This window comes from Schistocerca nitens, chromosome 5 (genome assembly GCF_023898315.1).
Source record: "Schistocerca nitens isolate TAMUIC-IGC-003100 chromosome 5, iqSchNite1.1, whole genome shotgun sequence".
Lineage (NCBI taxonomy): Eukaryota > Metazoa > Arthropoda > Insecta > Orthoptera > Acrididae > Schistocerca > Schistocerca nitens.
In genome coordinates this window covers 57656341-57668681 of record NC_064618.1, presented here as the reverse complement: position 1 = coordinate 57668681, position 12341 = coordinate 57656341, and the positions used below count along the sequence as shown (strand labels likewise).

Sequence of the window (12341 nt, the reverse complement as noted above, 5' to 3'; positions counted from 1 at the left end):
CAGTGGCTCCAGTTTCCAGCACTGACTGTCAGTCTGTCTCCGGCCTTGGGTACATTGTTATGATGCGCTGTTCCACTTGACTTGCTTACACTGGCCCCCTCTTCATCATTACATCAACCATCATCACCACTGGGTCCGGCCCTGCCACCCCCATACTGAGACCTACCGGCTGATTATGATGTTGAGATGGTGACGGCACCCTTCTTTCTGGTGCTGTCGTCAGGCACTGTGCAGGCCCACTGCCCTCAGGCAAACTCACATCCCCGCGTGTTTCGACCCTATGTTCTGGTGCCTGCAAAGCTCATCTTACTGCCCCCCCACCCCCAGCCCCCCCACCCATCGGATCCGGCTGCTGCCTCTTGGAATACTGCAAGTGTCTCCTCCATTGCCTGGGCATCCACTTCACATGGGTGATAAGTGTGTTATATCTTGCAACTAGTGTGCGTGCACCAAGTGTGTTGTCACCGCGCTTGTGTGTTTGTATCAGCTGCCAACTGTATCTGCATGGGCTGGCCGCTGGAGGCCTACTGTGGGAGGCATGCACACAGTGAGGTCTCCACTGCACCATCCATCTGTGACTTACACATGAAGCAGTGCTAACTGGACCCTCTTGTGTGTCTTTCTGGTGTGCAGTTCACTTAAGTGTACTGCATCATGTTAATTGTGGATTCATAGGAGTCTGTTTTCAGTTGTAGTTGAGTGCTTCATGAATAATGCCATATCTGGGTTATTGGATCAGTCTTGTGCACTAATAGTTAAAACACTACAGAATGGTACATTAGGGTATGTAGTATATTCCTAGATTGATAAGTTAAAGCTGGTTCATGAAACTTTGAAAGTCAGCTTTCATGAGATTGTTTTTGTCTCTGTTCAGATGTATTCCAGTTCTGTTTTTGCAGCATTTTTGTTACCCAAACCCACGAATATTTATGCTGCTCTGGTTTATATATGTTCAACTTCCCCTGTTAACCCTATTTGGTGTGGGTCTCAAAGAGCTGGGCAGTGTGCTAAGACTGATTATAGCTGTGCTTTGTAAGTAATTTCCTTTGAAGACTAATTGCATTTATCTAGTATTCTACCAAGCAACCAAATTCTGCAATCTGTTGTTCCTACAACTCAGTCTACGTTATTGTTCCAGTTCATATCCATACAAATTGTTACACCCAGGTATTTGTATGAGTTGACCAATTCTAGGTGTGACCCTTTGATATTATAATAATAGAATACTATGTTTTTTTGTTTTGTTTTGTAAAGTGTTCCTCTGTGTTTACTCATAAACTTCTCGATTCACTTCCACTCCTCACTCATGAGATCTGACCCACAACTTACATACGAGGTCTGTTCAAAAAATTACAGAACTTTGTTCACAACATTTACTTTTTGCACAAGGTCTCCTTTGAAATACTCTCCTCCACAATTGATACACCACTCCCAATCTCTTTTCCACTTCCAGAAGCAGTCTTGGTATGACTCTTGCTGGATCACGTTAAGCGCTGTATGCAAATTTTCTTTTATCTCGTCTATCGTTGCAATGCTTTGTCCTTTTAATAGACTTTTCAACTTTGGAAATAAAAAGAAGTCCAAAGAATACGGAGAGTACATAGGATGATGCAGTACAGTGACTTCATTTTTTGTGCTACAACCATGCACCAACAGGGATGATTGTACAGTTGCATTATTGTGATGGAAGAGCCGTGAATTGTCTCACCACATTTCAGGCCATCAGGATTTCATGACATGATCCAACTGAAATGTTACAGTCTTTTGCAATCTCTCAGTCAGTCAGTATTCAATTGTAATGCACAATTTTGCTGATGTCCCTGACATGAGCATCGTCAGTAGATGTCGAAGGGCATACTGAATGAGGGGTATCTTTAACTTCTGTCTGGCTGGTTTTAAACCATGTGAACCACTTGTAGCACTAAGTATGGCTTAAGCACTCATCACTGTAGGCTTTCTGCATCACTTGTGTGTCTCTGTAACAGTTTTCTCGAGTTTCATGCAAATTTTAATGCAGACACTTTGCTCCTCTAATTCCACCGTCTCAAACTTTGCAAAGTGTGTGACATAACATTCTAAACAATAATAAACAGACATATAACAAAGAAACTTCCAGTAGTTACACATTAAACACAGGTATGTGCAAGGATGTCAACCACATTTCACTCCAACACACTATTGGCATGAAATAACGAATGTTCTGGAATTTTTTGAAGAGACCTCGTATCCATATTTTTTCTCTTATATGTTTTCTAAATATTCAAGACATTTCCAGAATGAGATTTTCACTCTGCAGCAGAGGTGCGCTGATATGAAACTTGCTGGCAGATTAAAACTGTGTGCCCGACCGAGACTCTGGTAGAGCACTTGCCCGCGAAAGGCAAAAGTCCCGAGTTTGAGTCTCGGTCGGGCATACAGTTTTAATCTGCCAGGAAGTTTCTTATTCAAGACATGTTTTCGTGTTGTCCTTGTGCTGTGTAGGCTTGTACCTCAGGAAACAAAGAGAGGATGTTGTTTGGTGGCCAGTATCCTCTTTCGATAACACAGACTGTACACATATATTAACAGGGTTCTTCATTAATCAGAACAGAAAGTTACGTAACTTGAGATAGTCCAGGTGTTGTGGTACAAGCTCTACCACAATAATCCACATTAGCCTCACTTCTGGTGAAGTATATGTCCCACTACGTACACTGAGCTATGACTAATGACTCAACTTATTGACTCACTGGATGACTGACTGGGCCCTCCGGTCCGTGGCGGCAATCTAAATGCTGACCGCTGAGAGGGCATTGCCAGCACATTTCTTACATTTCTTGCAAGTCTGTTAGGCTTCTCTCCTAATAAGCTGACTTGCTCCAATGCCTACAATCGATCTTCTCACAGGCTCTTTGCCAATCAGAGTACTGGTGACAGCTTATGCCAATACACATGTATGCTTAATACTAACCTTCATCGTGTAGTAGGATGGAAGTGTCTGAGTTAGTGGAAATAAATATTTATTTTTGCATCATTTCACTCGTCCTCCTCAAAAATTACTTTCTTTATTTTCATCTTTGTTTACACTGTTTCTTCTCCCAGAGTAAATTTCCTTTTTGCAGTTTATTTTTGGATAACAACTATCCGATAAAAATTTACTTCAATTTACTTCAAAGGCTATGTTTAACACATTGTTGTTGTTCAAAGAGTAATTTATGGTGTCTGATTCCTATGGTGTAGTATGTTTTGCTGAGCAACTTTAAAGAACTATATATTAAAAATTTTATAGCATCATGCGCTATTAAAACTTTGACCACACTAATAATGTGTTTCCCTTTATCTAACACAAAATGATTTAGAAATTATTTTCATTTAAATGAGCTTTAAGCCAAAAGATTACAATTCCATAAAAATTGGATGATTTATTCAAGAGAAAGAGCCTCATAAATTCAATAAGTCAGTAACATGCTGATCCACCTCTGACCATTATGCAAGCAATTATTCACCTTGGCATCGATTGACAAAACTGTTGTATGTCCCCCTGAAGGATATCATGCCAAATTCTATCCAATTGGTGTGTTAGATTCTCAGAATCACAATATGATTGAAGTGCCATACCCTTAATGCTCCTAATATTCTCAATTGGGAAGAGATCCAGTGAGGTTGCTGAACAAAGGTAGATTTTGGGAAGCATGGAGAGAAGTTGTAGAAACTCTCAATGTGTGCAGGCAGGCATTATCTTACCGCACTGTAAGCGCATATGACAATCAAAGGGGTCCTGCTATGAAAAGAAATGGCATCCCAGACCATCACCCATGTATGTTGGCCCGTTTGGTGGACAAATGACAGGTTGGTATTCCACTGGGGCATCTCCAGACACCTCTTCACTGGACATCAGGGCTCAGTTTGAAGTGGGACTCATCACTGAAGACAATTCTACTCCAGTCAATGAGATTCCAGGCCAAATATGTTTCTGGAAGCATCTCAAATAATCGTGGGATGCCAACTGTTACCAGCCATACAGCCTGACACACTGGAGTGATGGTCAAGGATGCCATTTCTTTTCATAGCAGGACTCCTTTGCTTGTCATCTGCAGCACCATTATAGCACAGTGGTATGTCTATGATATTCTACACCCCATTTTGTTGCCCTTCATGGAAAGTTACACTGGGATTACATTTCTGCAAGATAATGCCCACCCACACATGGTGTGAGTTTCCACAACTTGCCTTTCTGCTTGCAAAACCCTACCTTGGCCAGCAAGATCACCAGGTCTCTCTCTGGTTGAGAACATTTGAAGTATTATGGGCAGGGCCCTCCCACTATCTTGAGATGTAGCACCAGTGGGAAAGAATTTGGCATGATATCCCTCAGGAGGTCATCCAAGCTGAATATCTGCTTAAATAAGGGCCAGAGATGGACCAATACTTAACTGACCTGTTCAATTTGCAAACCTGTTTCTCTTGCATACAACATTGAATTTTTTTGAAATTGTAATCATTTCTTTGTCTGTAGATGTATATCACATCTACCAATTTCCATCACATTCAGATAATTCCTTTGTGGTGCATGTATTTTTTTGTCTTTGAGTTTATTTAGTTGTTTATATAAAAACATAATAATGAATACTGCTTAAATTCTGCTCCAAAAATTAGGACCAGATAAAATGATTGAAAAAGCATGTAATTACTGTGAGATATAAGGACTGAAGACACCTATGCCTCCCTTCAGCAGTTTTCTTTCTGTCAGAACCATTATTTATTTTTCAAGGATAATAAATTATAGACCTAGTGGCAGTTAGATAGGGACAAGTCACAGTCTCTTTGTATGGGATCAGTTTGTGCTTGAAGATGCAAAGGCCAGTCTTCAGTGTGTTTTTTTTTCCTTCTCTCCCCAATGCAGAAACACTCAGAATTGTTCTCTCCAACCACCCATGGTAGCACTGAAGAGGAATAGGCATACTCATCATCTGCAACCAATATCATAACTATACCTATTGCACATGACTGCTTCATGTACAAACAAAGCTTCACTGGTAGTACAGCCAGCTGCTCTGGGAAGAGCTGACATCACCAATTCTGTTTGAGTCAAATAAAAGAGGCACAAATACAACCCTTCTACACACCAACAGTTTCATGATCGATATAAATACTGTCTGGCATGGATATGTGTGAATAATGTAAAACACAGCTATTGCTATTGAAACCACTAAGACTGGATGTTGGCAAGTTTCATATGGCCACTTACACACCATCCTTCAACACCCTTGAGCCAACTAATGTTGTGGTTTTGCTGCTGCTATGTGCAACTTCATTAGTAGCAATTTCAATGCAGAAAATTATGCATGAAATACTAGGGTCACTTGTATGACAGTTTGGTGGTGGTAATGTGAGAATTACGAATAGCAAATTCAATCATCATTGGGGCACATTACATGACGACCTTCCCAGCTGTTGATAAGTCAGTGTCATCAATGTTACAATCATTAGGACATTGGCTAATACAACCAGTGACGCCACCATTAGGAATATGCTGTTGTCAACCATGTTCTAGTCATGTTTCATCCAAATTTGGATGGTGCGTCACCACACTGGGGCATAAACTTTATGGACTTAGCTCAGCCCTCGAGGACAGCATCTCATCTACACTCTTCATCCCCCCACCCCCCCGTCCACCCCTTACTCATCACCCAAATTCCTCTCCCCATGAAGGAACTCCAAAATATGTAGCCATTTGGATTGGCCTGACACACCTGCAATATTTCCACTGATGTCAAAACTAAATTACCGCAGAAGATACTCCACTTTATCAATGGACTGTGTTATTTTGTTGTGAATGCCCTAGTGCCATGCTACAGTATTTGGTCTGGGGACTTCAGTGTACTGCATATCCCTAACTGCAGATGTATACCTGCAAAGAAACAACAAAAAAAAGGGAACAAAAAAATAATTAGACAACTTTATTTTTCCACAGTCAAAAATTGAAGCTGTATGACACTACCCTCCTACACTTTGTGGGTATTTCATTTTAAAGCACTTTTCTTGAACTGCTAAAGATATTATACTTGAAATTTTAAAACAAAAGTTGTAGTGCTTTATTTCTTGACAAAATATGGATACATGAAACAAATAAATAAATTGTTCTTTAATAAAATAAAATTTTCAGAACACTTACTGCCATTCATGCTCCTAAAATAATGATATGGTTTGAAGAAGATAGGAAACTTACTAGTGAAATAATTATGATCCTTTATTACTTCTGCTGGAGTAGTTAGGGAGCGTAATCCAAAGTCTGTTATCTTTAACACGAATCGTCCATCAATGAGGCAGTTTCCTGAACGAAGTTTACCATGTACCCCAAGCTCACAACTGTGTAAATATGCCATACCCTGAAATGAAATTATATTTATTATATTACATATATAATTTGAATTATAGTTGAAATAAAAAATTTAAAATGAAAAAATCACTGTGGAATTAACGTTGATCCAGAAATGCTCTGTTCCAACCAAGAGATTAATGTAACTACATTCCCTCAGTTTCTCTCAAACATGGTGTCATTATGATAAAACTGGTACATTTACATAAGTTGCATGAAACTGAAAGAAAATTTTGAATGGAGATGTTGTATCAAGGAATGAACCACAAAAGTATCAAAATAAAGAAACACCACAACTTTAATATGCTGAATAATATTAACCCATGAAAATCATAGGAAGATTATTTGACTCTGTGATAACATATGTGATGTGTATTATACCCCAGTTCATGGAGTAAATTCCTTGAGAATTTCTATTGTAAATTCCTTAAAGAGATTTGAAGGTTTAACCAGTGTTGAGCTGATGTGTATTCAAGATACAATGTGCAAGGACACAATACTCTGGTGCTGTTATGTAACTCACCTGTACCTGTGGTCTCTGACTGCTACAAATGTTTCCTGTGTGAATTAGTGCTAAGAATTAGGAACTTTTGGTTTTCACCAGTCTTTGACTTAATGGAACTCTTATTACTAAATGCATGCTCAACAGTATGTAATGCTTGACTTTATTCAACTGAACCAGAAATTATTTCATAATTTTATTGTGGCTTAGTTGAACATACCTCTGAGAAGCATCGTGTTTGGTTCGTGGATTAATAAACAATTTTGATTTGTTTTTACAGAAGTTAATTTTGTTGAGTAAACATTGTTTGCCTAAGCACTTTTTCTCCATATGTCCTGAATATAATCCATCACAACAGACTAACACATCTAACTCACCAAAAATAAAAGTTATTCTTCAATTTATTCTGAATATATTTGTCACAATGGGCTCATATGTTTTAAAATCATTAAACAGATAAGATATATCTGTGTAATTTGCTCAATTCTTCTGGTTGCCTTTTTTATGCTGTAGAATGTTGATAGCCTACTGAAGTCATTTTGAGGTGACCATTACTATCCAATTCTAAGTTGAGTAGAAAGTTTGAAATACAAGATGTATATCAAGAATGTTTATTTGTTTTGTTTTAGGGTACAAAAACAACTAAGGTCATATGTGCCCATATCAGAACCTTAGAACACTAAAACAAAACAGGAGTTAGAAATGACTACATGTTAAGACCAGTCAGTGGCAGGAAAGAGAGCTAAGAGCAAGGACTTCCTCTTGGAGAAAGGTCAATAAAAAATGCTGTAGAGAGAGAGCGAAGGTGCCAAACTAAACATTAAATGTTGTTCACTGTAGTGCTACAACAGATAAAAAGTAAAATGGAGGCGACAGCGCGTGTGTTATTCAGTAAAGTGGTTAATAACTCAGACGACAAACATACATTAGAAGTTATGTGATTAAAAAAAAGGGCATTCAGTGAGGAAATAGCAATTTGTTAAAATTGATAACACTGAGCACAAAGTGGTGGGGATCACCATTTGACAAATGGGGATGGCTAAAATGACAGTGCCCCATATGCAACCTAGCTGAAATGATCTCACCATTGATAGAGCTGATGGTAGAGGTTTAATTCCCCAGGGGTTGTTCCCATGAAGTGAAGACCAATGGTGATGCCAAAGTGACACCATCTGCAGACAGACACCAACAAGGAGATCATCAGAAGGAATGGAAGAACTGGCAAGCTGAGGTAGGAGGACTGCAGCCGCCGGATGTTGGTTTCCTCATAGGCGTCAGTGAGCGGAAGTCAAAGCAGGTCAGCACCGATGAACAGCAACTGATACCGGCGGCGTCGGATGCTGGTTTCTACGTCTGCGTACCCATGATGTGTGAGAACTGTATACTCCCCACACCAAATCTTCTTAGTTGTATCATTCTAGGCGTATCTCTTCTTAGCCTAATACGTTGAGATCTTCTCCCCAGTTTTTCTCATTGTGGCTTTTTCACTACTTCTCCCTATTTACATTTACAAATTTTCTCCATCGGATATTTAGGAAAAATCCAATTCAGTGAAATGGTTCTTTTGTCTTGTTATGCTCGGTTGCTATGGCAATATTTGATTGCTTATTCTCTCGGTTTTGTCTCAAAATTCCTTTTTGCTGCAGTCCTTTCACACCAGTCGCCATGTTCTAATGTTTTTTGATGACAAGAATATGTGAAGTTGGATTGCCATCTTCCCACTTATCTTATACAAGTTGACTTACTTGGTGTATACAGCCAATCTTCTTCTCTGGATAGCCGCCCATTGGAGTCTCTATAAATTACTTCTCTGAAGAATGATGCTAGTTACAAAAACCTTAAAGACTCTCTCACCACTTGCAAAATAATTTGGTACTCGAAGAATACTTTTTGGTGACTATTGGTATATTTGAGCTTCATAAAAACAGAATTCACACTTCACACATAAACATTTAACTTCTCGTAAGTAACTCGTATCGTCTCACATTACAAACAGATTTAAGTCCATTTAGAAAAGAGTTGGTTTAGCAACCATGTCTCTACTACAACCATATCATAAAATATGTCTTGCCTCCAGCAAGTCCGAGATAAGAGTTTTTTCATAATTCAGAATCTCAATTGTTCTTTCGTGACCAACAATAGTCACAATTACAAACCAGCACAGAATGACACAGAAGTTCCTTGGTGGTGCCGTGTGTTTTCATTATGACTTCCATGGACCGACCGACAAGTACTTGTCAGTGCCGTTCTACTGCCGTGTCTACTGTCTTCTCATGATAAACTTTGGACCTGCACACACAGACAGGTGACACACAGTAGATGGGTTCTTTTTCCCACTCACATCTAAAATATTGTGTGTTTGAGACAGTGGAAGGCCGAGTGTTTCTAGAATTTGTGCAGAAATTCTTGAAAGACTACAGTGGGTGGCCAGGTAAGACACATGGGAGGACCAAAAAAGTTTCCTATCAAGCATGATCCCCCGGAATTTCATAGATTCAGTGAACAGAAGAGCAACAGTCTCAAGATGTAAAGACAGTGGAAGAAACTTATTGTGCCACCAGAAATTCACACAAACAGCTTTGTCAGTGGAAAAGCAAAAGCCGTTTCCGAGGACCCATGAGTAAAGATGATCGAGACATTGCTGAAGATGCCACTCAAGGAAAGAACTGCACTAGAGGGCAAAATCGTCAACAAAAATGGGGCCAGAGATGCCATAATAAGGTTAATGGCTATAGCAAAAATGGCAACTCTCAGGATGGAGCCCTGAGATACACTGTTCAACTGGATAAAGATGTCCAACAAGGCAGAGCCCACATGCACCTTAAAAACTCTGTCTTTTAAAAATTCCTGAAGGAAACGGGCCAGGCAGCCTCAAAAGCTCCATTTGTAGAGAGTACGGCGGATACCAGTTGTCCAGCAGGTGTCATAGGCTTTCTCCAAATCAAAAACACAGCCACAGTCTGGTATTTCCAGAGAAAACTACTCATGATATGAGTTGACAGGGTAAGGAGATGGTCAACTGCAGAATGGTGCACTGAGAATCCACATTCTGCAGTGGTTAGTGAATTGTGAGACTCGAGCCACCATACCAGCCAGGCACGATTCATATGTTCCATCACCTTGCAAACACAGTTGTTGAGAGAAATGGGGCAGTAGCTAGAAGGAAGGTGTTTGTCCTTACAGGGTATAGGTATGGGTATGACAGTGGCTTCATGTCAGCACCTGGGAAACATGCCATCTGTCGAGATGCAATTTTACATACAAAAGAGAAAATGCTTCCACTTAAGAGAAAGGTGCTGCAACTTCTGAATGTGAACATAGTCCAGCCTTGGGGTGGAAGATCAGGTAAATTGAAAGCAGCATTGTAGCACTCATGATTTAAGGAGGAGAAGGATGTCACCCAAGCCTCCTCCACTAGTGTCTGATAGAGGAAGGCAGTGTGATAGCGAGTAGAACTTGAAATCTCTGCAAAATAGTGGCCTAAGGTGTTGCAGATAACAATGTGGTCCACAATGACATCTACTATGGTCAGGCCATTGGGGAATGAACCTTGGACCCAGAGAGCTGCCAGAGGGTCGCCCACACGACGGAGGAGGGAGTGGAACTCTTAAAAGAACTAGAATATGAAATCCAGCTACTTTTTTGCTGTCCCAAAGAATGCAACTGCATTGTGCATGCAACTGCTTGTAATGAATACAGTTTTCCATCGTAATATGATGGTTATAAACATGGAGGGCACATCACCACACGTGAATTGCATTATGGCACACGTCCGTATATCAAGGGACTGAGAAATGTTGCGGTAAAGATGAAGTGTGAGGAATGGAAAGTTCTGCGGTGGTAAGGATAACGTTTGGAAGATATTCTACTTGGTCACCAGAACTGGGGAAATGTTCTTCGAAGGTCACCAGGGACGAGTAAAGCCGTACATGTAGGTGCCATAGGAGGCAATAAATGGACAGCACACGGTAAATGGTTGCTCCAGTATGTGTAGTAAGAATGGACAATTCGAGATGACAGGCAAGGTGGGCAGTGCAGAAGGAGAGGTCCAAATGGGAATAGGTGTGTGTGGAGTCTGAAAGGAATGTGGGTGCTCCTATGTTAAGGCAGATGATTTCAGGGGATTGAGAACGTCAGCCAACAGGACAACTGTTGGACAGGTTCTGGAAGAACCCCAAAGGCAACGGTGCATATTAAAGTCACCGAGCAGCAGAAAGGGGTGATAGAGTTGCCCAATAAGCTGTAGGAAGTCTGCCCTGGTGACATCGAGTGATGGAAGGATGTACACGGTGCAAAGGGAAAAGGTGAAGAGAGGAAGGAAAAGCGGCCTGCAACAGCTTGAAGCTGGGTAGCCATGGAGATTGTTTGGCTATGAACGTCATCCTGAATTAGCAGCATGACTCCCCCATGAAACGGAATGCCGTCATTGGGGTGAAGTCAAAGCAGACCAGAAAGAAAAGTGTGCACTTGCGAGGATGTAATTTAGTTTCCTAGAGGCAGGAAATAAGTGGACACTGTGATTCTATGAGCAGCTGTAATTCCTCCTTGTTGCATCTAATATTATGAGTGTTCCATTGAATGAGAGTCATGGTAGGGAAAGGGGAGGAGGGATGAGATGAAGGAGTGTCACCTTGGCTGCTGCCGACCATTTACCATTGTTTGATTTCTTGGAGACTTTCTGGTTGGCAGAGGGAATCTCAGATGTTCATGGGCTGCAGGGATGTAAAAAGTCTTGGCAGGAGTATTCCTTCTGGCCTTTCTGGACTGCCAGTTGTGTAACATGCGATTTGGCCACTGGTGCAAAAAATGTGGTGTCTTTTTACACAGCAAGAGGAGAAGGAGGCAGGGAAGCTACTGTGGCAGTGCACAATTTTACAACTGAGGTGCTGAATTTGAGGTCACATGTCTGCATGGCTGTGTCCTTCATTGAGTGAGGTGAAGTAAGAAGAGTACTGTAAGTGCCAGATTGTAAAATGCAGGCTTTTCAACTACCCAACAACATGCAAGCGGCAGGGTATGGCACCTTTTCTTCACCCACATCTCCTGGATGGCCTGCTTATTATGATTCATGGGACATTCTCAGGATGAAGCTGCATGGTTTCCATTGCAGTTGGTAAGTGGGGAGGAGGAGGCAGGCAATCACTCTTGTGAGCATCCCCACCACAATAACACATTTGGCTGTGTTTCAACAAGACATTCCAGTGTGGTTGTAATGTTGACATTGTTAGTAGTGCATTGGATTAAAATGTACAGTCAGACTGTGATGACTTGAAAGCCTGCTCTGGCATTTGATGGAAGTGTTATCCTATAAAACACGAGAAAAAGAGTACACATAGGAACTAAGGTTGCATCAACCTTTTTCATTGCCTTATGTACTGCAGCTGACACACTGATCAGAGTGATAAGTCTGGATTTCTTCTTCGCTCAGACCATCGAGGAGCCTAGTGTAAATAACACCACACGAAGAATTCAGTGTTTGGT

General features: G+C 40.8%; 1 protein-coding gene across 1 annotated transcript in view; it reads right to left on the bottom strand.

Annotated features, from left to right (window-relative positions):
* The window catches only part of LOC126260277 (atrial natriuretic peptide receptor 1-like), a 350450-nt gene that overhangs the window by 242689 nt on the left and 95420 nt on the right, over window positions 1-12341 (bottom strand). Inside the window, exon 3 of the mRNA XM_049957603.1 lies at window positions 6209-6368. Within this exon, the coding sequence (XP_049813560.1) occupies window positions 6209-6368 (160 nt within the window). The remainder of the gene's footprint in view (window positions 1-6208; window positions 6369-12341) is intronic.